Raw genomic sequence first — 27,522 nt, 5'->3', positions numbered from 1 at the left:
GTTTTCTATATATTTTACATAAAAGGGTTCTAAACCAGTAATTCGCCACTTTTTTGATATATTCCTTCTCTTGCCAATTACTTCTTCCTATTCATGGAAACTCACACATTTGATGAATTTGTAACGAACATTTAGCTAATGCAGCATGCGCTTTGAAATTTACATAATTTGAATAGTTGGAAATTGATGAATAGATATGCACATATTGCAATAACCATAGAAATAAAACAATATTGGTGAAATTGCACTAAATTTGGTTTCTCCTATTTTATTTAAGAAATCTGTAATTTTTATTTTCAGAAACCAGCATTACCGGGGCTGCTGTTCAAGATATGAGCCTAGAAAGTGCGAAAGATGTTTCGGTGATCTCTGAACACACAGAAATAGCCTCGCAAAAGACAACTGTCCAAACAGTCGAGGCAACTCTCTCTGCAGAAGAAGCTCATATCTCTGCAAAGACTTTGCAACAAACCAACATAACTGGTATGATTGTTTAATGTTTTCTATATATTATGCGGAAAAAAGTTCTAAACCAGTAGTTTTCCATCTTTTTTAATATATTTTTTTTCTTGTCAATTACAACTTCCCTATTCATGGAAATTCTGTTTCTAACATGCGATACATTTTCGGAGTCAAGATTTAGCTGGAGTGAACGTACCTACCGAGCTTCAGTTAGTAATCAATAGTTTTTTTTTGCCAGCATGCGTGGATACGCACTAGACATAATCATAGTAATAGAACCATGATAAAATCGATTAAGGTCGGATTGAAAATACTGATTTTTTCAATTTTTAATAAAGAAATATGTACTTTTTATTTCCAGAATCCAGCATTACCGGGGCTACTGTTCAAGATATGAGCATAGAAAGTGCGAAAGATATTACGGTGATCTCTGAACATACAGAAATAGCGTCGCAAAAGGCAACTGTTCAAACAGTAGAGGCAAATGTGACGGCAACAGAATCTCATATCTCTGCAGAGACTTTGCAGCAAACCAACATAACTGGTATGATTGTTTAACTGTTTTTTATATATTTTACATAAAAGGGTTCTAAACCAGTGATTCGCCACTTTTTTGATATATTCCTTCTCTTGCCAATTACTTCTTCCTGTTCATGGAAACTCACACATTTGATGAATTGTTAACGAATATTTAGCTAATGCAGCATGCGCTTTGAAATTTACATAATTTGAATAGTTAAAAATTGATTAATAAATATGCATGTATTGCAATAACCATAGAAATAAAACAATATTGGTGAAATTACACTAAATTTGGTTTCTTCTACTTGGGAAGAAACTCCTCGTTTAGGAAATAATGGTCTAAAATATTGTACACTCATGTTTAAACTAATTTTATTGAGTGACTCAGAACTTCATTTATTTCTGGAAAATAAATCAAAGTAATCTTATCTCGTAAAAGTTTTTGCCTAATTATTTCTTAGTCGGCAAATAAATATTTATTCGTTGAATTTCTTGGGTATAAAATATAAAATGTACTAGCCATGAATTATAGCAACAATCAGGGCTGTGTATTTGGATTTATGGTTTGGTTGGAAAGAACGTTTTTACCGAGCCTTAGTTAATAATCCGTAGTTTATTTGTCCAGCATACTTGGATACGCAGTGGACACTCACAAAGTATTAGAACCATAAAAAAATTGAGAAAGGTCGGATTGCAAAAACCCATTTTGTAACTTTTATCAAAGAAATATGTTCTTTTTTTTTTCAGAAACCAGCATTACCGGGGCTGTGGTTCAAGATATGAGCATAGAAAGTGCGAAAGGTGTTTCGGTAAGCTCTGAACATACAGAAATAGCGTCGCAAAAGGCAACTGTCCAAACAGTGGAGGCAAATGTGTCGGCAACCGAAGCTCACATCTCGGCAGAGACTTTGCAACAAACCAACATAACTGGTATGATTGTTTAAAAGCTTTCTATATATTTTACATAAATGGGTTCAAAACCAGTGATTCTCCACATTTTTTTCTGATATATTCCTTCTATTATTAAGTACTTCTTCCCTATTCTTGAAAACATTCAAATTTTCAAATGAAATTAGGCTTTGAATGTGGTATTATACGTGGAGAAATACTGTAATTAGATTATTACCAAAGTAATCAAAAACTATCTGAATACAAAGTAACATTTCTGTTTTTCCTCTATGTGAAAAAACTTCTTAGTTGCGAAATGCTGACCTAATATATCGTGCTTTCATATTTCAAGGAGATTCCATGATCAGATCAAAACTTTTAGTTTGCAGTAAAATTAACTAGAGTGATCCGGTCCCTTAGAAGTATTCTAATCATCATTTATTATTCGGCAAGTTAACTTTTATTCGTCGAACTTATAAAGAAATACAAAAAATAAATTCTACTGACATTAGATAACACCAAATAACGGGACTTTGGGTGTGGATTCGGGGTCATGGTTCTGAGCCATCTAAAGTAATCTATTATTTATTTTCAGAAACCAGCATTACCGGGGCTGCTGTTCAAGATATGAGCATAGAAAGTGCAAAAGATGTTTCGGTGATCTCTGAACATACAGAAATAGCGTCGCAAAAGGCAACTGTTCAAACAGTAGAGGCAAATGTGTCGGCAACAGAATCTCATATCTCTGCGGAGACTTTGCTGCAAACCAACATAACTGGTATGATTGTTTAACTGTTTTCTATATATTTTACATAAAAGGGTTCTAAACCAGTGATTCGCCACTTTTTTTTGATATATTCCTTCTCTTGTTAATTACTTCTTCTTATTTATGGAAACTTCCACATTTGATGAATTTTTAACAAATATTTAGCTGATGCAGCATGCGCTTTGAAATTTACATAATTTGAATAGTTAAAAATTGATTAATAAATATGCATGTATTGCAATAACCATAGACATAAAACAATATCGGTAAAATTGCACTAAATTTGGTTTCTCCCACTTGGGAAGGAACTCCTCGTTTAGTAAACACTGCTCTAAAATATTGTACACTCATGTTTAAAATAATTTTATTGAGTGACTCAGAACTTCATCTATTTTTGGAAAATAAATCAAAGTAATCTTATCCCGTAAAAGTTTTTTGCCTAATTATTTCTTAGTCGGCAAATAAATATTTATTCGTTTAATTTCTTGGGTATTAAATATAAAATGTACTAGCCATGAATTATAGCAACAATCAGGGCTGTGAATTTGGATTCATGGTTTGGTTGGAATGAATGTTTCTACCGAGCCTTAGTTAGTAATCCGTAGTTTACTTGTCCAGCATACTTGGATACGCAGTGGGCACACACAAAGTATTAGAACCATAAAATAATTGAAAAAAGGTCGGATTGCAAAAACTGATTTTGTAACTTTAATCAAAGAAATCTGTTCTTTTTTTTCAGAAACCAGCATTACCGGGGCTGCGGTTCAAGATATGAGCATAGAAAGTGCGAAAGATGTTTCGGTAATCTCTGAACATACAGAAATAGCGTCGCAAAAGGCAACTGTCCAAACAGTGGAGGCAAATGTGTCGGCAACCGAAGCTCACATCTCGGCAGAGACTTTGCAACAAACCAACATAACTGGTATGATTGTTTAAAAGCTTTCTTTATATTTTACAGAAAGGGGTTCAAAACCAGTGAATCTTCACACTTTTTCTGATATATTCCTTCTATTATTAAGTACTTCTTCCCTATTCCTGAAAACATTCAAATTTTCAAAGAAAGTTAAGCTTTGAATGTGGTATTATTATACGTGGAGAAATACTGTAATTAGATTATTACCAATTAATCTAAAACTATCTGAATACAAAGTAACATTTCTGTTTTTTTCTCTATGTGAAATAACTCCTTAGTTGCAAAACGCTGACTAACCTTTTCATCTCCTAAATGTGGAATATAGAGGACCCCCCGTACCTCAGAGTCATAACGGATTCTAAAGTGCTGATTGCATGCTTCTAAATTGTTAATTACACATCCTTTAGGTGTCAAAAGCAGCCCCAAGCCGTCAGCTTTACAAAATTTCGATTCAGCGCGGATTATTGAGAATTTTTTCTGTGTGTTGACCAGGCCTGATTATAGTGTGGTGGCAATTATTACTTATGTCCATAACAGGTTTGATCTAGTAATAATTGGTAAGCTTTGCATTCGAACGAGAGACCACGTGATGAAAGAAATGAAGGCAGTGATTCTGAAGTTTATATACACGCTTGGACTTCATACAATGAGTTTCAGTATGACAAAATCTTTGCTATGTGCAGGGCAAATGTATCTAAGTTATATCCCGCAACCTGAAGGTGTGTCATTGTTTATATTTACACAAGGAAATAGTGTTTACGTAGAAAGAAGGGATGTCATGATATTCTAAACGAACCATGGTATTATAACCACGCAACGCACATTGAAAGATGGTTGTGACGTCATGGAGTGTAGATGGCGAACTACTACAAAGACATATCTCGTTTCATTTCGATTCAAAATGTCTCGTTGAAATGAGCTAGTAAAGCCCAGTGCATGGAAATATACAAATCTTTTATACTGCATCATTGTATACTACAGCACACCAAAGAATAAAAGGTTCCATCCCAAAATGTTGTTTCACATTTTCATTGACCCACCCCCTGAAATTTTAAAAAGCCAGCTATCACTCAGAAAATAGTCCCACACAAATAGACTGAATAAATGTTTTCAAATTATATCTCAATTGCGTTTTAGCGTGAACAGAAGACTGTATATGACGTCCTATATTATAGTAAATAACACGCTGTGTTTACAACTGAGCGATAATATTGGATCGATATCTCAAGTCTGGTTTATAACTCACTTGTCATTCAAGGCTTATTTGAATAAGGAGGTTGAACACAACGCACTGAAATAGACAATTCTCTTGTATCACTACTATATTGACTATAGTCGGCACAATTTGAAGCAAAGACTCGAAAATTTTCGGAAATTTTTATTTGGAGAGTGCTTGTAACGAAAGGAAGTCTAGATGCCTCTCTCTAGTAATCTCGCTCGCAAATCTTTCGATAGAAAGCTAAGTGGTGTGTCTCGCGTATTTGAACGGCTGGGAATAAACTTTTTCAATGGAGATGTCAATAGTTGCTCCGATTGTCGAGGGCATTATATCGTGCTTTCATATTTCAAGGAGATTTCATGATTACATCATAATTTTTAGTTTTCCGTAAAATGAACTAGACTGATCTAATCCCTTAGAAGTATTATAATCATTTATTAGTCGGCAAGTTAATTTTTATTTGTCGAACTCATAAAGAAATACAAAAAATAAATTCTACTGACATTAGATAACACCAAATAATGGGAATTTGGGTGTGGATTCGGGGACATGGTTCTGAGCCATCTAAAGTAATCTATTATTTATTTTCAGAAACCAGCATTTCCGGAGTTGCTGTTCAAGATATGAGCATAGAGAGTGTGAAAGATGTTTCGGTGATCTCTGAGCATACAGAAATATCGTCGAAAAAGGCAACTGTCCAAACAATGGAGGCAACTCTCTCTGCAGCAGAAGCTCATATCTCTGCAGAGACTTTGCAACAAACCAACATAACTGGTATGATTGTTTAATGTTTTCTATATATTTTGCGGAAAAAAGTTCTAAACCAGTGATTTGCCATCTTAATTAATATATTCTTTTTCTTGTCAATTACAACTTCCCTATTCATGGAAATTCTGTTAACATTCGATACATTTTCGGAGTCAAGGTTTAGCTGGAATGAACGTCCCTACCGAGCCCCAGTTAGTAATCAGTAGTTTTTTCCCCAGCATGCTTGGATACGCACTAGACATACACAAAGTAATAGAACCATGATAAAATCAAAAAAGGGTCGGATTGCAAAAACTGATTTTGCAACCATTATTAAAGAAATCTGTTCTTTCCATTTCCAGAAGCCAGCATTACCAGGGCTGCTGTTCAAGATATGAGCATAGAAAGTGCGAATGTTGTTTCGGTGATCTCTGAGCATACAGAAATAGCGTCGCAAAAGGCAACTGTCCAAACAGTCGAGGCAACTCTCTCTGCAGCAGAAGCTCATATCTCTGCAGAGACTTTGCAACAAACCAACATAACTGGTATGATTGTTTAAAAGATCTCTATATATTATACAGAGAAGGATTCAAAACCAGTGATTTGCCACTTCTTCCCTATCATTGGAAAGTTTCAAATTTGAAAAAAAAATTAAGCTTCGAATGTGCGTATTATACGTGGAGAAATACCGTAGTTGGATTATTACCAAAGTAATCTAAAAGTATCTGAATACAAAGTAACATTTCTGTTTTTCCTCATCCAACTCATAAAAAATACAAAAACTGCTCACAGTGGAGTCAAATGTGTCGGCAAACGAAGCTCGCATATCGGCAGAGACTCTGCAACAAAATATAACTGGTAAGGTTGCTTCAAAGTCTTTTGTCAAGAACAAGGTTATAAAATTCATTATCATTATCAATCGGTACTCAGTAAATGTTCATGACAAATGCATATACCTACTCTAGGTTTTCTACCGAGCTTTTGCCTAATAACACACATAGCCACAGTTGTCTGGAAATGGTTAGTCAAATGTAACTGACGACACCACAGCTAACTTCTCAGAGCAATTTAATTGAAATAACCAAGACAGTTGCTAGAAATATAGTAAATCTCAACTCCCAGGCCATCGTTCATGAATCTAATACAAAGTGTGACAATATGTCAAATGTGATAACTGAAGATATTAGTTCAATGCATTGATTAAATAAAAAACTTACTTTTCTAGAAACCAAAATAATCGATGCCGTTGTTGGGGAGATGAAGGCAGAAAACATCCACGCCGAAAATATATTTCTTCAAATCAATGTATCCGGTATGTTAGATTCAATTATTCCATAAGGCTTGAATCATTCATTCTACAAATTTTGGGTAGGATTCTGCTGTCATTGGTATAGTACAGAGGTCGGCAACCCCGGCCCCGAGAATTTCTCATGACATGCCAAGTGATTTGAGGCAGATCAGATATTTATTTTGTAGTGAGACAAATATTCTACATTTGAACAATAATTAACAATTCGACAAATTCATTGAAAAAACATGCAGTATATAACTGTAATCGACGAAAGACCGAAATCTATAAGCGGAATTAGTGTAGTTAAGCGTGTGCGGTGCAGTGTTATCACATTTTGCTACTTTGGGAAAAGCATTGAATAGATTAGAGGCCAAAATTTGTGCGATTTAGTGGTGGCAGATCTCGTATGTGCAAGTAATTGCAATATATCTGCGTTGCAAAACCTATACCTGGTCCAGTTAATTTATTTATGCATATGACGATATAATGCACTAACAGCTAGCTGGTGTGAAACGAACAACACATAAGATCAATATTTTTGTGCATTCAACTACTACTACTATGTTATGTATCAAGTCCAATGCTTCTGAAAACAAATACCTGGCTAACTAATCGCAAACCTGAAATGGGCTGGTAATCAGACAAAAAGCTGTGGTTTGTCATACGATCAATTCGTCTTATCAGCTTTCCTCTCCCTCAGTACAATCCTGTAAAATTTGGAAACAGAAATAGTGAAGTTCCAATTTTAGAGGGTATATAAATCAATAATAAATGTTTGTTCATATTTTTTGTAGGACAAGCTGAGGCATCAGCCGACTCCCTAGCGCCATCAACATCGGGATGGATCCGTCAGGCACATCAGACCCCAGTTCGGTCAATGGCAGCAGCAGATGATGCCGGGCAGGCAGTAACCGTTCGGGAGGATAAAAAGATTTCAGGTGATTAAGAGCAGTGATTGGTTCCAAACTGCCGATCGGTAAAGCTTTTCTTCAGGTCTGCAAGAAATTTCGTTGTTTTGTTGTTTTTATGACACGTCACAATCGGTTCACTAAAGACGAGGTTGCGTTGGTTCATTACGCAATTTCTCTTCCGAAGTCCTATTGCGACGTCTTTTACGACACCTTGGCGCCATCTTTCGCGACATCTTGGCGCCGGGAAATCACACTTTTCGCTTTTTCGGCTCTGATTCATCGCGAATGCGCTCCTTGCAAAATTCAGAACCCTGAAAAGCGGCACGCGTGCTTTTTATTGTTCTGCGTGCATTTCCTGATTAATCTGACCATCATTAAAAAACGTTAGGCATATCTCTTTGTTTAAACCAGAAAACAGTCAAGAACAGTATAATATTCCAGTAAGATATGAACTTATTGCAACCTTGCAGGAGGGCACGAACCGTGCAAAAAGCATGGGTGGCAGAAATCATTTCTAGTATTTTGAGCAGACAGTAGGATTTTCAGCCTGTTCCCAAGTTACCGACGACTTCGTCATTGTAATGTGAATTAATTTTGTTTGAGACCTCGATCAACTGCAGAGAGATTAATATGATGAACCAGATGAAATAGGAAAGGCTTTATTCAAGTTGTAATTTTCTTACAGTTCAGATTTAAAAAAGAATCACTGTCACAATTTTGGATATTTATTGATAACGAATACGCATCTCTAAGTAATCGAGCAATCAAACTGTTATGTATTTTCAACCAGTTACTGCGTTATGCAAAAAAACATTTTCATCGCTAGATTTAATTAAAACAAAGCAAAGAAATTGGTTGCACTCTGCTGCAGGGCTACATGTTGCAAAAACTCCGTTAAGGGCCTCGTTTGCAATTCTAAATTAGAAACGAAACAGCTGCAAAATTGTCACTAGAGTCAATTGTGTTCGTACATGATTTGGCATGCACATGTTTTTTATGTGAGATGTTTTATGCGTGCCCTTCGTACGCATAATGGGTGCCCAGCACTGCATTTCAATACCCAAATATATGGTATTATTTAATGTTCAATTTTTGGCCGACACAATATTTGATAGTTTTTCTTCGTTTGGAATGTTTTTGAGTGTGCCTTTTTGTCTAGAGGCATATTGAGTGCCAAAAATTGCAATATATTACGCAAATGTATGTTATTCTTTTCTTTTCCGGTCATTTCAATTTTTTTGCCTGTGCGCGAGTACATTTAATTTAATTTTACCGGTCTGCCATGGTAGAAAGGTTGAGAACTACTGATTTAGAGCATGAATGCATTTTGCTTTTTCAAATTGAAATTTCTAATGTATTGAAGTTTTCTCTTTTCAATTTGGTGAGATCAGTTACCACGATTCCATAGTGTATTGTAATCCTGTCAAATTTCAAAACAGAGATGGTGAAGTTCCAATTTTAGAGGGTATATAAATCAATATTGAATGTTTGTTCATATTTTTTGTAGGACAAGCTGAGGCATCAGCCGGCTCCTTAGCGCCATCAACATCGAGATGGATTGGTCAGGCACAGCAGACCCCAGTTCGGTCAAAGGCAGCAGCAGATGATGCCGGGCAGGCAGTCACCGTTCGGGAGGATAAAAAGATTTCAGGTGATTCAGAGCATGAATGCATTTTGCTTTTTCAAATTGAAATTTCTACTATAGTAAAGTTTTCTCTTTTTAATTTGATCATATCAGTTACCTGAAATTGTCAGGTTTGAGTGATGTGAGGCCTGCGGTACACAATTGCGTCGTGTTGTTGCATATGGCGTTACAGTGCCCTAACCGATAACTTGCGCGAAGCAAACAACGCATGTTATAAGATCAATAATTTTTGTGCAATCTACTGCTAGAAAACCTATGCACAGGGCATAGTTTCACCCAGTCAGTTATTTGTATCTGGCCCTCCAGAAGTATATGAACCAAGATGGCGGACACCGAAACGTAGCATGTGTACCAGATTAAGTTTATACCATAATTTTATTCCAATTTTCCTTATTTTAGTTCTATGGGCTGACCAAGTGACTCCCATAGTATTTATACCTGAAATTATGGCCCAACCTGGTTCACATACTATTATCCGGTATCCGCCATCTTGGTTCACATACTTAGGGAGTACGGGCCCTCCTGCATTAAAGGTTGCAATCCGCTGGCTTAGCCTATGTGAAAGTATCATTCGGGTTCACTGAGTCACAGTTGCTTCGTTCTCTACAGTCCTATAAATTCCACTATAAACGCATTAGCAACATCAAATAAAATTTCGTTATTTTTCATCTAGGTTCAGGAAAATCATCTTCTAAAAACTTCTTCCAAAAACGTGAGTCTGGCTTTAGTTTTGTATTTACTTTGTGTGTGATAAAAACTGTTGATGCAGGACTTGATCAAATCTCACTTGTGGATCGTGGACTCCCTACATAGGGTGATTGGATATCCCGATGCCAATGCTTTTGAAGCCTGGGGCTCCATTTGCGAAACTTCTTTATCGTTTAACGCAGGGGTTCTCATCCTTTTTTCTGTCAAGTATCCCCCCGCGAGTCACGAAACAATTAACGCAAACCCCCGTAAACAGGCATCGAACGAAGTTGTGACATATTGCCTAACAATTTGTTGCAACAACAATTTATTGACCATATGTAACTAAATCAAATTTTCGCGTTGATATTATTGCCCTTGTCGTCTGCCTAACTAATGAATTCCTAAAATCTTTCCTAAGTTTTAATAAGCATAATTACTTTCTCCAATGCTCACAGCACGCAGTCTTAAAGATTTCAGTTTGTCTTCGTGTGCGAAGCCGTTATTTTCACATTGTTGCGTCACAATCACAACAATCACGCATTTTCCTCTGGTTGTAATAAAACATATTAAAAACAGCAACAAACGAAAAATCGATTGCCTTCCCTGTACCCCTGGAAATCTTGTCGTGAACCCCTGGGGGTTTGCGAACCCCCAGGTTGAGAACCTCTGGTTTAAGTGTTAGTAAAGCACCAACTCTCTCGAAACGGCAAAAAATGGCATTTTACGTAGAATTGGTAGTCGTCAAAGTACTATAACACTCTGGAGTGCTTGTAAACTAACGAGGCTAAATCTTCCTCGTTACTAGTTCAGCTTGCTCTAAATGTAGATTCAAGTAAAAATAGTCTTGCTGCGGTGTTAGCATACTTCATGAAAAATCGGCACAATATCAAAAGTCCCTCAAAGTAAGAGTGACAGTAGTCTAGTATCTGTAGAGTAGCTGTTGACCCAACCATATATGTCTATTCTGATGGTACCATTTACAATTCACTGGAGTACAGCTACAGGTATCGGCTCACAGCCACATCCAATACACAGACTATCTCAATGAAGCAATAGATACCGGTACTAACATTCAATATCGAATTACAAGTAGTACTTCAGCATTTATTTTATGCATCTATAGATTACTGCTATATGACCCAAACTCTAAAACACAGGCTGCAAAAATGTAAGGCATAGAAAGCCTACAGGACGTCGCAAAATATGCTTGTTTTGATACGGCTGAGAGAGACGGTGATTTTGTTCAACGACTATCGTGCGTAAGATTTCGAGAGAACAAACCTAACCATGCGTCAAGTGTTTACGATATATTTCTTGAATCGAACTAAACAAGATTTTGCTGTTGCATTTTTGAGAGACAAGGTTACGTGCTCAAAACCCCGTTTTTTACGAAGTTTGGCGAATGGGGCCCCAGGTTGCACTGCCCAAAAGATGCGTATTATCACTGTATCTGCTTAAGATGTTTCATTTCCTGTTGTGTTACAAACAGTACCGGTACATCCGTACGGGTTTCTGAAATACCGGAAAAAAAATAAATACACAAACGAGGATGAAGCAATATCGTATCAGTTGTCTCACGCTTAATGTAAACAAACTTAAATATCATCACTACACCACACAATAAATACCTAACGACCAAATATGAAATCACTAACAAATATAATAAACAAACCACCTCTGCCGGCACCTCAACACCCGACAGTAAAACAAATACAAACTAATGTATTCAAATAAATACTAGTGCAGTTAGAATATAAAATTCCGCATATAAACTTACCTGACATTGAGTTCTCAAGAGCCGTCAAGCAGCAACTTAAACGTAGAATCACAATAACTAGATTGAATCTTTTAACAATATTACAATGAACAATGTAAGAAATATCAATGACACACAGTTTATAAATAGTACAAATAAATATAAATACAAATAATTATCACTCAAAATTTAAGTCGCTCATTGGCTATAAATCCTAAGACAACACTCTCAGGCCGATGTAAAAACACCATCAGAAACTTCAAGCATTCTGCAGTATGCGGTCCGCTGACGTCACTTTGACAAAGTGTTTGTGGTGTTTGTGGTGCAACCACTCGATGAGCTGGTTCATAGCGCCAACTAGCGAAAGAAAATGAATGTACATCAAGATATTGGCGGTTACAAACCCACCTTCATGTAACCTATTATTATTTTCAAATTAATTGAAGACAAACTTCGAACATTTTCAAACAACGATTTAGTTATTATAAGATATGAACAAAAATATGTCGAGATATAATATATGATTTAAAATTACACCAGGGGTCACCAACCTTTATGAAGCCGAAGGGCTTCTTACTGGGTACCGAACTTAGGGCTACCAGTTAGCTAATTCGACTGATTAAGTTTTTAACTATTACTATTAATGGTATTTAGCCATGGGGAGACACTGATATTATTAAAGATTTTTCATGAAATTATCAACAATTATAACAACATAGAAAATAAATCAATAACACTTTCATTTTCATATTTAATTGTTTTTAAATTAAACGTTTTAAAATAAACAGCCGGGGATATCACTACGTGTCTGCAATTATAACAAAAATTCTGTACTGTACAAGCCTAAGATATAATGGACTTCAAAGGTTACAGTTAACAAACACATTTAACAAATTGTAAATATCTTTGTTTCAAATAGTGACTGGTCGCTTACGACTTCCTCCACCATCAGGTCCATTCATTAAAAAAAGCCTAACTAATCTCATGCCTGACATGGCTCGCCATATAACTGAGTAATCAAAATCATGTAAAGTATAAATATGATTTGAATCATCAAGTGCTTTGTCTGGTCTCGTGCCTTAAAAGTTCATCAGGTCAACGACTTATTGTTTTTGTGTCATCGTAGTCTGGTTTCTTCTAATTGCAACCTCATCAATTGTACTTGAATAAAGGTATCGGTATTTGAAACGTAAACTCAACGCCATGTACAAAATCTCTGATTGCAGTGAGACAACGACTAGCTGTTCATCATTTGCTGGCTCATCTGTTATTCTACGTAAAATTGCAGAATTATGAAATTCAGACAAACGATGCAGAATGTTCTTGAAACAGCCAAATTAAGTCCAACTCTAGCACACTGACTCTTCTTTTCTTCTTAAATAAAGTTCATGCAGAACTTCTCAAAATCACTGCAAAAAGTTTGAAGAAAACATTTTATTTGTTTTTATTCTTTGTCATTCCCAATCGCATCAGAAATCAGAGAGATAGAAATTGTAATGCCGAATATCTGGCCAATGCGCAAAATTTGATGGCATGTCGTATCGCAAAAATATCAAAACTCTTCATTACATTCCAAAAATTTCTCATTATATTCAAAAAAGTCTTCATTACATTTTACACAACACCCAGTTTATGCAGGTTTGCTCACATGCAAATATTAAACATCTGGAGCGAGCATGGTGAACAAAACATCATTATATCAATATTTGTCGTATACTCAACTCATTCCATTTACAACTATTTTCAGGAAAGCATGTAGCTAAATTTAAAAAAGTAGTCAATCGCGATGCGTATTGGAAATCAAAGGATTCGATTACTGAAATGTACAAAGATCAAGAGCTGGTTGAACCTGAATTTGAAGCAAATCCACGAATAAGAAAATTGTCCCATTTTTTCGGAGGTGAAATGGCGCTGAAAACAAAAGAATATCGTAAAGATGCCGAATTCAGTGCTTTGGTGGATAACATTAGCGAAGGGAAATTTGTTACTATGAAGCAATTGATCCAAAGTTTCCATTCACAGAAAAATAGGCTCATTGCAATCATCGGGCAGGCCGATGGTGGAAAAACAACATTTACAAAGCGCTTGGTCCATGCTTCGTGTAAAAATTCATCAAAAATATATTTCAAAAAATGGTTCAAAAATAGTTTTGACGTTGTTTATTTTGTCAACATTCGCGATCTGATTGAATCGGATTCGATTACTGCGATGGAATTGCTTTTCGGAAATATCACTGATTTGAGTGAGGAAAGCCAACAATATGGATATGAGTGGATCATTGAAAATCAGGAAAAGGTCATTTTTTTCTTCGATGGATTGGACCAGGCGACTTGGTCTCTTAGCGGACAGCACCCCAAGATAAATCACAAGGAAAAATCCAGTACACCGACGGTGATGTACAACGTTATCACTGGTCATCTTTTTCCCAGAGGTAAAATTGTCATCTCTTCTCGCGAGCATAGCATAGCTTCTCTCACTGTTGACCTTCGACCCCAGCTAATCTACGCATTAGTAGGTTTGAGCCCAGATGACGTCAAGAGGTTATTCATCGCACTCCTTGGTGATATCGGCCAACAGCAATGGGATCGGATGTGTTCAACCTCTCCTGCAATTATTCCTCTGTCTTCGGTCCCAGTATTTTTAGTATACAACGCCATCGTTCAGAAGTTCAACCCGGAAAATCCACCAGATACCATGACAGGAGTTATGTTGGATATCCTTGATATTCTTCTGAAATCCCAGCATGTCAGAGATAAGCAGGTTCTCCACAAGTTGAAAGAAATGGCTTTTCGAGCAATGAGTGAAGGTCGAGTCGTTTTTACAAAAGACGAATTACTAAAGTTTGGAATAGATCCAGATTCGATTCGAGACTTGGTTATCAAAGTTCCAGGCCGCACAATGGCGAGTCATTGCCTGCTCGAAGGAACCCAACAAATATATTTCTCGCATCAAGTAATTGAAGAAAACCTTGCCGCCATGTTCGTATCAGAAATGGGAGTGGGAGAATTTGAAGAATTTGTGAACGAGTTCATTCATCAAGATCATTGGTCGGTTGTTCGCAAATTCGTTTGCGGAATTCTTCTCAATCCAACTTTGGCAAAAGATTGGTCTTCACAAATGCTTCAAAGTAAGATGTTGTTGCATTTAATCATTAGTACAAAGCTGGGTTTGGTCTCTTATAAACTAATTTCCCAATTAAAGGCTTTTTAGGTTTCTAGCCTCCGTCTCTCCCTTGCATGTCAAATATTGGCACTCGCGTCACGTAAATGAACTTATGCAAAATGTGTTTAAAATTTGCTCAAAAATACTCCAAAATTTTCACAACGCTTGTTCTAACACAAATGTTCTTCTTCACATTCGCCCTCAAACAAGCGGCGCAAACTCCAAAAATCACTTAAATGTAAGAGCAGTGCTTCTCAACCTTTTTCATATCGCGGCCAACGAGTGTTACTTCGCGGCCCACCTTTATTAATGTTTTTTTTCAGAGGCTAAAATAAGTCAAGATAGGATTGTCCAAAACGAATCGAATATTTGAATGTATTCAAATATCAAAGTCAGTTCGAAGTATTCTAATGTATTCTTGCAAGTTTTGTAATATTAATCACTTTTCGTCGGCAGATAGGTGTTTCCTATTCGAGGAAAATTTTCAAACGATTTTCTGCATTTTCACGTATTGTAATGATGATATAACAGAATCGGCACTTTGATCGTATAATACCTTCTGTGTGCGATGGCGCGCGTACGCTTGCTACACCTTTGCCTCGGTTGCGTGGTGGCCATTGTCGCTATTCCCGGCAAGGCTTCTTCCTTACGCATTGAATTTCAGAATGTCGAAAAAGTGAAATTTATGTAAAGCCCTAATTGTTACGATACCCAAAAATAGTTTATTCTTTTTTCCGCTCTTTGGCATATAATTTTGATAATGGTTGTAAAAAGTATCGAATTTTATAAGGATGATTTAGTGTTTCATAAAATATTGAAATTCAAGACCAATGCCAGTTTAGAATACCGTACCGTATATTAATTTAATTTTTTCCAACGTTGTTTTTGGTTGCGCCGACATAGGCAGAAAAGCTTACTTAAAATACTAGGCAATCTGCAGACATGAAATATGTGGTAAACTGCTCGATTATGATAAAATATTTATTCGTGTTTTCATACTTACGGAAAATTAAAAACAATACTATTCTCAAATATCCCCATCGTATAAATGACATGAGTGGTAACAGACGCATCCGATAGTTACGTGTGAGCGCCTGAATTGATGGATTCGACTGGGATCCTCATTAGAAAGTATTGATATTCTATTAAAAAGTTGAAATAATCCAAATCCTAACACAAAATATATAGAAAAATACAAATTATTTGTCAACGAGTTCGCTTCCCATTATGACATGCTTGACGGTCCACCAGTCGGCCGCGGACCACGAAGCGCTGTGTAAGAGGATTTTAGGATATTTGCAGTGTACTTGAGCTTTTCAGCTAAATTTATGATAGGCGGTATATTTTAAAATTTAATTTATGGTATTTTTGTTTTTGCGCCGCATTGTTGAAAAACCATTATTTGCCCAGTTGTCAAAATAGAAAAAGTCCTGCAATGCGTTTGTAATTGAATAACAAAATGCCGAACCTGAGAGATAGGACTACTTGACGTCAATTTGCCTCATAAAGATCGTCTACTTCGTTAGGTCTAATAGTTTCGAACGAGACCAATTCCAGATTTGTACGAAAGGAACAAGCATTTTAAACATATTGGAAGTATTAAATATTGGTATTTGAAATTCCCGATATTTTACAATTTAAAGAGAAAAACTTTTGAATATTAAAATTTAACATATTTATATTTGGTTTAATGTATTGGTTATATTATTACTTTTAATTCTTAACAGTGCATTCTTATTCAACATTTAGTTTCTTTTAATAAATCTCAATTCAAAACTTATGGTCGCATTGTGTCAGTCAAAGGGTGGCAAGACATTCCCAATGCATGTTTTATAGTTAAAGATAAGAAAGCAAAAGAAGAAATACTGAGACGTAGCATGAATGAACAAATGAAGGAAACAAACGACTCAACCGCTTTGATGGAATTGTTCGGAGCTTTGTACGAGTCGAATGACGATGAATTAATTCGATCCCACGTTCATGATATCGATTTTGAGGAAGCAACAATCAACCCCAGTGGAATGCTGGCAATATCGTCAGTTATGCGTCGAAGTGGAAATCTAAATCTTCTGCGTTTCTTTGAATGCAATCTCACCACAGAGCTATTTGATATCATGATGTCAAATCTGAAGGATTCCCAGCTCAAGGTTTGTTTATTTCAATCTTCGCGATGATTTATCAACACTGCGTTATTCTCCATTGTTGCAATTGTTAATGGCCAAAATTACCTTGTTTGGCTCACTCTTGCCTTTATACTTATGCAGATCACGCGTTTCGTTTGTTTCATTTACTTCTAATTGTAGAGAGTTGCATAGAATATCTTTGACTGGACTCGTCACCACTTGTTATAATTGTTCACGCCAACGGTGTACAACCTGCGGCCGTCGAAGGTAATATGGGCAACCGTGCTGGTGTGTGTGTTACTGTTGAATGATTTATGTTTTATGTTGGCGCTTGACTTTTACGGGAAACCATAGCAGTACTTGTGTCTGTAATGAAAATAATTGATCAGGATCATAAATAAATAACAGTTGAAAATATTTTTTTTATATTTGTTAAGCGGGATATCGTCAAAAATGAAACGGTTCTTTAATTCCAGATGAAATTAGATTTTTTTCTGGCGTTTATGTAAAGAAGTTACTATTTGAGACTCTGCTCGCGATGAAGCCACTTGTTAAAAAAGCTATCTTTTTCAGCGAATAATGATTTTTTGGTTGCTAAAATTATTTAATCCATGACCAATACAAGAATTTAAAATGTCTTTCTATTTTGATTTACTCCTGTTAGACCTAACTCGCAATTGGTCAACCTACGAAAAAACAACATCGATATTGTGATATGGTTTCCAGCACAGAAATTCAATTGTTAAATTTTGGCTATTCACAAAGTAAAGCCTGCAAAATAAAAATTCGTTGCGTTCTCAACGACCTTAAAATTATCTGATTCGAGAAAAATACTAACCACTAAGAGTCTTTATTACTTAGATTTGTTTAAATTTTACCATTTAATGAACGTTTCAGACGCAAGTCAACAACAGATACAGATAATAATAGCTCAATGCCACTGGCGGCCGTACACCTTTGACGAAAACGTAATGCGGCCGTCGTCTGAGGAGAAATGTTTGTGCATTCCCGGTTCACGCCTTCATTTTATTTTCATAAAAAGTTTTATTCAGACACCTCATCCATTTATATTGCAATCGAATTAAAACTGACGCTGAGACAACTCACCACTAGATGGCGCACCATAAATATATGGGACTGATGCATATATGTTGGATTCGTTTTGAATTCATCACATGGCACCGATGCATTTTTATATCAGCTTGGTAAAATTATTTCAGTTTGTGATTAGCAGAATTGCGGCGTAGCTGTTTGGCAATGATTGCTAGTGTTTCAGCCTGATTTTATTTTTAATTTCCTGTTGTGTACGATTTTGAAGTTCGGAAATATTTTTAATTGAAACCCATTGTTTCATTACGTAACGAGGAATCATTTTAAAATTCGGTTAGTAGCACTGAATTGAAAATTGTCGTTATGTATACATAGGTCAAGAAGTTTGTCCTGAACAACAGATTCAATGCTGAATTATTTGCTTCTGTTAAAAAATTCACGGAATCTTACGTTGATGAAATGGTGTTGGAGGAGTGCAAAGGAAAGGATGAATTTAGAATCATCAGTAGAAGCGTTATTTCTAAGAAAGTGAGTTGAAGTTACTAGATACCTTGTCTCATAGCGTTTACAGAATTGAAACAAGTTTGACTTGTTTGGCAAAACCTACCAGTTCTTGCTTGTACAAATGGGGGATATAATCAATAACGTTTGGACTAAACTTGAAAAAAAAAAATTATGATTCTATTTTACCCGTCTTACGGTTTGCCATATCCCAATGCTATCTCATTACCTAAAGATAACTAATTGAACATATTATTTCAACTAATAACTAATTTGCATGATGTTTCATCTTTTAATGTTGGTCCCGTGGTTGGAGTAATAACACCCCGATTAAAGTAGAGATGAAAGCATGAGAAGCAGCTGAGAATTGGTCGTCGCAAACCTTTAAATATGCGATTTGTAAACCTTATCAATATATATTGGGCATAATATATATAACAGGGGTAAAAACAATAGAATATAGGCAAAGTCTGGGGAATAGATCAAATCGATCTGATTGAACTCTTTGTAAGGCATTTCCTGCATTTATGCTTCGAATAAAATGAGGAATATGATAAGGAATCAAGGTTTCCGATCCAGCATTGATTACGCAATTTATCACACATGACAAGGCGTGGACAGAAATTTTTCAATCGGGGGTTCTGAAATTTGTAATTGCCACGTTAGACTGTAAAGGCCGGTATACACGACAGCATTATAACTCACCGCGAGCAGAGCAAGACTGTCAGTACGGTGAACTGCGGTCAGCAAACGCTACTCAAGCGTTCTCCAACTCAGACAAACGCAGCGCAACGAAACGCAGTTCATCGCAGACAAATAAAATAAAACAAACCAAAAAAAATACGCTGTGGTTGTTTGCACACTGTTTACCGGCCTTTACAGCCAGGTGGTCTGGCCGGCAGTCGGAAAACGCGGGTTTCCATGAGAATTGTTGTTTTAAAAAGTGTTCCAAGCTACGAAAAATTGCAATGTGTAATACAGAAGAATATTTTTTACAAATCGAAACTGAATATGTCAAGATTCGCCAGGAACAAGGGCTAAAAATAAAAATTGCGGACTGAATAAATCGCCTTATTCGGTTGCAATCACGTCAGTTCTACTTTAGACCACAAGCGGCGTTTCGCGAATACCGGTACGGCAGCAGTAAGACAGATTGGCGTTAGAAACAGCATAGCATGCAGAGGCAGTGGTCTTCTGTAAATGAGTAACAATGAAAATGATCGGTAGCTTCATATTTTACAAGATCAGGGAAGCGATGATCAAGATCGGAAACCTCCTTTCATAGTGAAAGACGATCTTTCAAGATTCGTTGACGAGCCGAAGTCTAAAGAATTGGATCGGCCTTCAAACACCGAATCCGAATCAAATTTAAAATTTCATTTGAATATTGGTTTTCAATGACAAATGAAGTACGATTATTTGACAAACCATTGCATTCCGATAAAATGAATTATTGCGTTTATGCAGAGGAGAGCTCAACGTTTATGCGAATTGTTTTTGGTCCACAGCGTCTATTCGTTTTCTGCAATTCTTTTACGCACTGTACTACCCATGGTATGCAATGCAAATAAACCTAACTTCATTGGTTGGTTCGAGGCAGCTTCATATCAGCTCGGAAACGGAGCCATAAAGTTTGCTGCGCTTATTCGGTGCGTGGCAAGTCGCACCTATTAGTCGTCAATTTTTTTCACTTTTCAAAAAGGGGGGTTTTAAAACATTTCATTTATTTTGTTTGAATTTCGCAAGCCCGTTTCTTGTGACTGCTCTGTCAAATCACTAATTAAATATACTAAAAGTTTGATTCAGTCGTTTCGAACTTTTTACAATTTCAACTTGATTTTACTCAGGTTATCACAGTAAGTGCTGAAAAAATTTGATCCATTTTTATCCAGGTGTTTATCAACGTGATATATCTGAGCTCTTTCAAGATGTCAGAACAACTCAGCATTAAAACTGGAATCGTTTGTTCCAAGTATAATGTTGAACATCTGAGTCTGCGAGAAGTTGACTTGAGAGAGATTCATCTTCGTAATTTCTTGAAACATGTTGGGAATGGTAAAGTAAGTGAATACATTTGTATAAATATAAAACGAGAACAAAAGATTTGATTAAATAAAAGAGTAAACCAAAAATAAACGATTCGGTTTATTTTGAATTGAACATCATATAGGATGCAAGTCACTATTTACCTTATGTAAACCGTGCTTCTCTAACTTTATGTTCCTGTGGACCCTTCATGCTTCTCTGAAGTAACCGCAGCCCCCACAATTTTCAAACCGACAAACACAATAGGAGAACATAGCATAGAGCTATTAGGGACAACATTTAAATTAGTTGCCACTTCTCACGTACGCAAATAGCTGATTTATCTCATGTGAACAAGCGTAGAAAATCCATGACCACATGAGTAAGTGGAGACGAAGGGGATAATGATTTTAAATTCAGTGGTGTTATGCTCACAACTACTTGTTCGTGTGCGATATATTGATGAATATGATATCAAAACTAAATTTTCGTTTTTCCCCTCTTTTTTAAATTGCTACAAAAAATGCAGATGTAAAGAAAAAAATATCGACATTTTTTTTTATATACGGAAGGCCTAAATTGGGATATCTCTTTGTCGTATTTTTGCTGTTCAGCCATCTTGCTGTAACAGAGATGAATGTGAAACCATCATAGAGCAGTAGTTCCCAAACATTTTTTTCTGCGATTTCAATTTTTGTAACACCAAAGACTACAGATACTCACACTTTACTTAGACAAGACAAGCAAAATCAATGAAAATGAGCTCGCGGTAACAAAATATTGCAATGAATGGAAAAAAATACACTGCGATTTCGCACAGACTCGAACAAAGAATCGCTAAACACCAAAAACAGTTTAAGGTTCAAACAACAAACGGTCGATTTGGGGTAAGATATCACCTTCGCATTCACGTGGGCAGTTAAAAGTTAAAAAATTATTGACTGAGTCTGATTATGCTACGGTGAAACGGGGAAGACTCAGAAGATTTGAGTTATTTAGCAAAACAAAGGCAGCCTTGAGAAAACGTGGTAGGTTGTGAGAAAGCGTACGATACTCCTGGAAATGGAAAGATGCTTCTGAATATGGATGAATTTGAAATCCTATTCTGTATATTTCAACAGTATTTTTTGTTTAGTCCCAAGTTGAAATATTGCAGATTGCTCCATAATTAATTCGAAATCAAAACAGAATATTAAAATATGTAGAAACGTGTGCGGAGTTTCATCGTATGGAGTGCCTTTATTTTGTTTGATTTGTTGACAATTCGTGTTTGACTGCGTGGAGGCCTTTGAAATTATGTATAAAATGCAACACGCTCCTTATTTTTGATTTAGGAATGTTAATTAGATATCTAAATACAATCATATTGCAACACTAAAATGTTTCACTTTTATACGGTGATGATATGGACAAAAACACGTAGGCGTATATTTCCAGACACGCGCGAGAATTAACAATGCGCTTTCGCGACGGCATTCTGGCTCGGGAGAGAATATCAACTTTATTGCAGCTTGGGTGAGATGGTGGACATGGGGTTTGAACCCAAAGTCTTGAGCGCGCAAAGACAATATGATCGCCATCGCGCCTCTCATGTTGCCTGGATTCGATAGATTTCATAATAATCATATTTTAGTGGATGCAATGGTCTAGCTCAGCGGTTCCCGAAGTGAGCGACAATGCCCCCTTGTGGGCGTTTGCGATAATTGGAAGGGCGCCGATGGCGATTTGGGCAATTGGGGGGCGCTGGCTGTTAAACTGAGCGATTGGGGGCGCTGACAACATTTCGGGCAATCACAAGAAGTGTGGTATTATCTCTCATTTTAACCTTCTACTATGTTTTGGTTCAACCTAGTAACTTGTGATTTCGTAGTTGGAAATTTCTCGCTTAACGTAGAATATTATGATTTATTAAATCCGTATTGTTTCGCAATAATACTAGTATAGCGCGTCCCATACGCTTCCTTCACCATACCCTCCTATGATGTCAAGCACGTTTCGTTGTTCTGTTTTGAATTACAGCTTCATTTTACTATCGAATTCGAAGGTGCTTGAAAACGGTACAATACAATTTATTTCGGCATTCTGAAAACTCAACACTCAGTTAATAAAAAACATATTACAGAAATGCCTGGAAAACGAGCAAAACTAAATAATAAAGTTTATAGCGTGTAATGCACGTGCTCGTTCCCCGAAAATAAAACACATAATCACAATTATAGTAAAAGAGACTCGATGAGCAGTATCAAAAGGCTCATCGGACGTTTCATGTGATGGGAAGATGAGGCACGCATACAAGTTGATAAAAATGACAAGTACATAGTGTATCGGACGCAAACGCGTTACGAACATGTCAACGCATTTGGGCAATGATTACATTTGATTAAAAAAAGTGCAAAAACAAACGAACGCAGGAACATGTGTAGGCTACTTGCTACATGAAAATTTTAAGGCAGTCAAACTGTTTCATATGAGAACTAATAATAATCAAGATTCCATATATTTAAGATTAGAAGAGGACATTTTTGCAATAAATAAAAATATTGGCATCACAGAGGTCTTCATTGTTCCGATCACGTGTTTGTATTTTCCTGAGAATCTCAACTTTTACTATTACAATGAAAGTTTCCATAGAATTCTCTACAAAAAAAAAACGATTTTAGGGAAATCCCCCATTTTCACAAAATCAAACTTTAAAAAGAAAAAATGTGATTTCCTCGATGTAAGCTAACAGGGAAACTAGGTAAAAAACTGTGAGTTTTTTCGTTACACAGTGTATTCGAAATTATATATAGTGAGTTCGCATATTTTCTTCAGCAACCTCCGAACCTTCGGGTTGCACAACTAGCAAGTGCTAGCCAATATTCAGGCAGGTGTTGACAACATTATTATGTCAAACACAAAGTCAGAGAAACACGCACATATCGTCTGTTTTTTACCTCCATATTAAGTTCTAGTATAATGCTTGCTATTCAGAAAAACTAATAATCCTGCACAGCAGTCAGGTTAGAATCTGAGTAGTTGTATGCAGAAAAACATATTTACTCACCACCATTAAGTTGTCATAAAATGCTCAATAGAGGTTGTTTCAACCTACCTTTGAATGAACTCAAGAATTGCAGCGGTCTTCTTTGGGTACACCAAAGGCAAATATATGCCATGAATACATACGTTATTTCAATAAAAAATCCTCCACTGTTGCCAATATTATCCTCTCAATAGACACATAGTATGAATATTAGAATGTCAGAGAACCACCTGTAAAAAGGAAAGTGTACTTAGCTCTAACCCAAAGCCTACATATTTGGAGAGACTTACAACGCAGTGCTATTGACAAACATCAAGTTAAGATGGTGGATCGTTTTGCTTAAGAACAGGAAAACCACAGTGTGAACAGCAAGAAATGAGTCTCGAGTGTATAACATAAGAAATCATAATTCTACTTGCGAACGAGCACGTGAGAGATATATTTAACAGGTCTTATTTATCATTGCTCAAATTTGGCCGAAGCTAGCACAATTGGCAAAGTTAATAATGGTAATATTAGAGATTTAGGAAACCTAATATCGAAGTTATATGCTTTGTGAGTGTCTCACTTGATATTTTGATTACTACTGTACTATGACCACATACGGTAAAAACACTCCTCTCTGTAACCCACTACGTGCACATGCATTATTGGTAACACTTATCTGCAGACATTGATCGATTTTTCGTCGGTGTTATCGAGCAACTCATTCTGCCCTGCCTTGTAGGTGAAATGTTCGTCTAGAAATCCACTCTCAAATAAGAAGGGCCACCCTGTCTGAATTTCTGCAATCGGCAAGTTGTTACATTATTGATATCACGTCTGTGTTCCGTGTGATGCTTTTATCATATGGTATCTCCCGCAATAACAGCATATTTTACTGATTTCTTATACTCTAGTTGACATGTTGACAATCATGCTAGAAGTTTGAAAAGATTTCTGACAACTTGTTAATGAACAATTTAAATTCATTTTTGGAGCATTTACATATAGGCCTATAAGTCATCTTAACTTTCTGACATTATATAGCTATCACATAGTTCGGTAATATACTGGTATCGCCTACCCATCAGTATAACTCAAACCTCCTACATTGATCAACTTCCTCATTAAAATGGAAGAACTCGCCTTCTTGGTCAATTGCCGATCGCGGTTCGTGACAGTCAGTCGCTTTATCGCTTGCCGCATACGTTTTGGCGCGAGAAAATAAGCGTCTGTGATTGGTTGGTTTGAAAACGAGAGAATACATTAGCCAATAGAAATACAGAAGAGATGACGTACAGTGAAATCCCATCGTTCTTTCAGGAATTCCCAGTATATTTTACGGCGTCACAAAAAGAGGAAAGTGGAATGTATTTTTAACATGTTTACACGTTATCGGCAGAGAATCTCAAATGGCAAAGCTGTTTAATGTAGCATCAGTAATATCGTCTTCACTTTTGTCCTCTTGTGCTTGAAGCGGCATCCTAGATAATCCATCTGCGTTACAGTGTTTTGCCGTTGGTTTGAATTCAATTTCATAGTCCAAACCTGCTAGAAACAAAGCATATCTCTGTAACCTTGCAGCTGTTGTAGCAGGGATACCTTTGTTTGGATGGAAAATAGACGTTAGAGGACGGTGATCGGTAACTAGAGTAAATTTCCTCCCACATACGTAACAATAGAATCTTTTGACCGCCCAAATCATTGCAAGGGCTTCTTTCTCTATTTGTAAATATTTTCTTTGTATTTTGGTAAGCGATTTTGAAGCAAATGCTATGTGACGTTCGGAACCATCTTTCATTACATGAGACATTACCGCCCCGAGACCAATCTGTGAAGCATCACAAGCCAGTTTTAAAGTTAATGAAGGATCATAATGAGTTAATACAGTGCTCGAGGTCGTAAGCTTTTTGGCTTCAAGAAACGCTTTTTCGCAGTATTTAGTCCACTTCCATCTGCAATTAGCCCTGAGCAAACAATTTTAAAAGATACAGTACAGATGACAAATTTGGAATAAATCTTTGATAGTAATAAACCATGCCTATAAACGATCTCCCTTGACTGAGGTTTTCCGGCCTCGGTGCGTCACGAATGGCTTTAATTTTAGCATCCGTTTTGTGAAGCCCATTACAATCAAACTTTGTATCCACAGAATTCAACGCTGTTTTTAAAAAATTCAGTTTTACTTTTATCAACTTTGAGATTATATTGTTGCAAACTCATAAGAAGTTTTTCAATAATGTCCAAATGCTCAAAGTTATTATTACCCGTTGTTAACATGTCAACAAGAATACATTTGCTTCTTGGAACCCCGTTTAATATTTATTCAATTGTTCTTTGCCAAATAGCCGGGGCGGATGCCATGTCAAATGGAAGTCTATTAAACCTATACAATCCCTTATGAGTATTAATTGTCAACAATCCCTTCGACTCCTCTTCAACCTCCATTTGTAAATGTGCTTGTTTCAAATTTATTTTGCTAAACTTTTGTCCTCCTGCAAAAGATGTGAGAAGGTCATCTATTGTTAGTAATGGATATTGATCTACACAAAGAACATGATTTACAGTCACTTTAAAGTCAGCGCAAAGTCGTATTCAACTATTGGAGTAGCCCACTCACTAAAAGTGACTTTGGTAATTATATCATCACGTTCAAGTCTTTCCAACTCCGCTTCAATTTTAGGCCAAAGCGCAAAAGGTACAGGCCTAGGAGGGAAGAATTTAGGTATGGCGCCCATTTTCAAAACCAGTTTTGCTTTTGACTCTTTTATGCAGCCCAAGTCATCAGAAAATACATCACTGTACTTTTTCAATAAATGTTTCAATCGAGTTTTGGTTTTGCGGGAACAGACTGGTTCTGTTGCCTCACGTATATTGAAAATCGTTTTCCAGTCCAATTGAATTTGATGTAACCAATCACGCCCAAATAAACTAGGACCGTTTGTGCTTGCTACGTACAATCTAGATTCACAACTTTGGCCATTAATTTCTATATCGTCTTTAAGGACACCCAATGGATATATCTTTTTCCCCGAATAAGTCTTCAAGCAAATTTTTGTATCATTTAAACGGATATGAGACAAATGTGAATCGTAAACATTTTTAAAACTGATAGACACAACCGATCCCGTATCTTGTTCCATTCTTAGTGTTTTCCCACTGATAATCGGTAAAAGCCAAATTGCACCATTTTTTGTTTCTAAGTACGCTATTTATACGTAAATTACCAACCTCTATAGACGACGAATTCCCCAAGTTAGGACTATCACTGCTGTCGTTCTCCATAGCATTTGCACTTCGTGGTTTATCATTATCGCGTCTGTCATTCCACGTCTTTTCTCTGGACACCACTGGCTTACGTCGTGTGCAAACCTGTTGAATAGGACCTCGGCGGCCGCAGTTAAAACACTGGTAGTTTTTATAACCACAATTTTTGAAATCGTGTGCAGTTTTACCACAGTGCTTACATTTTAAGGTATTAAACCGTTGCTTTTCAGAAAGATACTGCTCCTTCACCATTGGCATAACACTGCCACTTGATATTTCGGCCACAGCCCTGTTGTCCAATTCCATTGACGTTGCAATTTGAAATGCCCTTTGGAGATCTAATTTTTTCTCATCTTTTGCCATTAATTAACCTTTTTCTAGTAGCCTCATCGAGTATACCAAAAATTAAGCGATCGCGAATGAAATCATCCCTCAATGGACCGAATTTACACCCCTCAGACAATTCTCTTAGCTCTGCTGCATATTTACGAACCCCTTCAGAAAACTTTTGATCTCTTCTGTAAAATGTAAACCTTTCCACAAAAAGGGAACGTTTCGGTTTTAAATGATCTTGCAA

The 27,522-nt window shown here is 36.5% G+C and overlaps 1 protein-coding gene across 1 annotated transcript in view; it reads left to right on the top strand.

Moving 5' to 3' along the window:
• Window positions 1–5,417: 5,417 nt before the first annotated feature.
• Window positions 5,418–27,522, top strand: part of LOC144425157 (NACHT, LRR and PYD domains-containing protein 4A-like) — a 49,944-nt gene continuing 27,839 nt past the window's right edge. Inside the window, exons 1-10 of the mRNA XM_078114549.1 lie at window positions 5,418–5,544; window positions 5,880–6,062; window positions 6,743–6,829; window positions 7,603–7,746; window positions 9,227–9,370; window positions 10,038–10,076; window positions 13,558–14,937; window positions 16,809–17,119; window positions 18,521–18,673; window positions 20,539–20,706. Coding sequence (XP_077970675.1) covers window positions 5,475–5,544; window positions 5,880–6,062; window positions 6,743–6,829; window positions 7,603–7,746; window positions 9,227–9,370; window positions 10,038–10,076; window positions 13,558–14,937; window positions 16,809–17,119; window positions 18,521–18,673; window positions 20,539–20,706 — 2,679 coding nt within the window. The 5' untranslated portion in view covers window positions 5,418–5,474. The remainder of the gene's footprint in view (window positions 5,545–5,879; window positions 6,063–6,742; window positions 6,830–7,602; window positions 7,747–9,226; window positions 9,371–10,037; window positions 10,077–13,557; window positions 14,938–16,808; window positions 17,120–18,520; window positions 18,674–20,538; window positions 20,707–27,522) is intronic.

The sequence above is a fragment of the Styela clava genome, chromosome 7 (genome assembly GCF_964204865.1).
Source record: "Styela clava chromosome 7, kaStyClav1.hap1.2, whole genome shotgun sequence".
In the NCBI taxonomy this organism is placed as follows: Eukaryota; Metazoa; Chordata; class Ascidiacea; order Stolidobranchia; family Styelidae; genus Styela; species Styela clava.
Note: the sequence above shows the minus strand (reverse complement) of the source record. Positions and strands in the feature narration are given on the sequence as shown.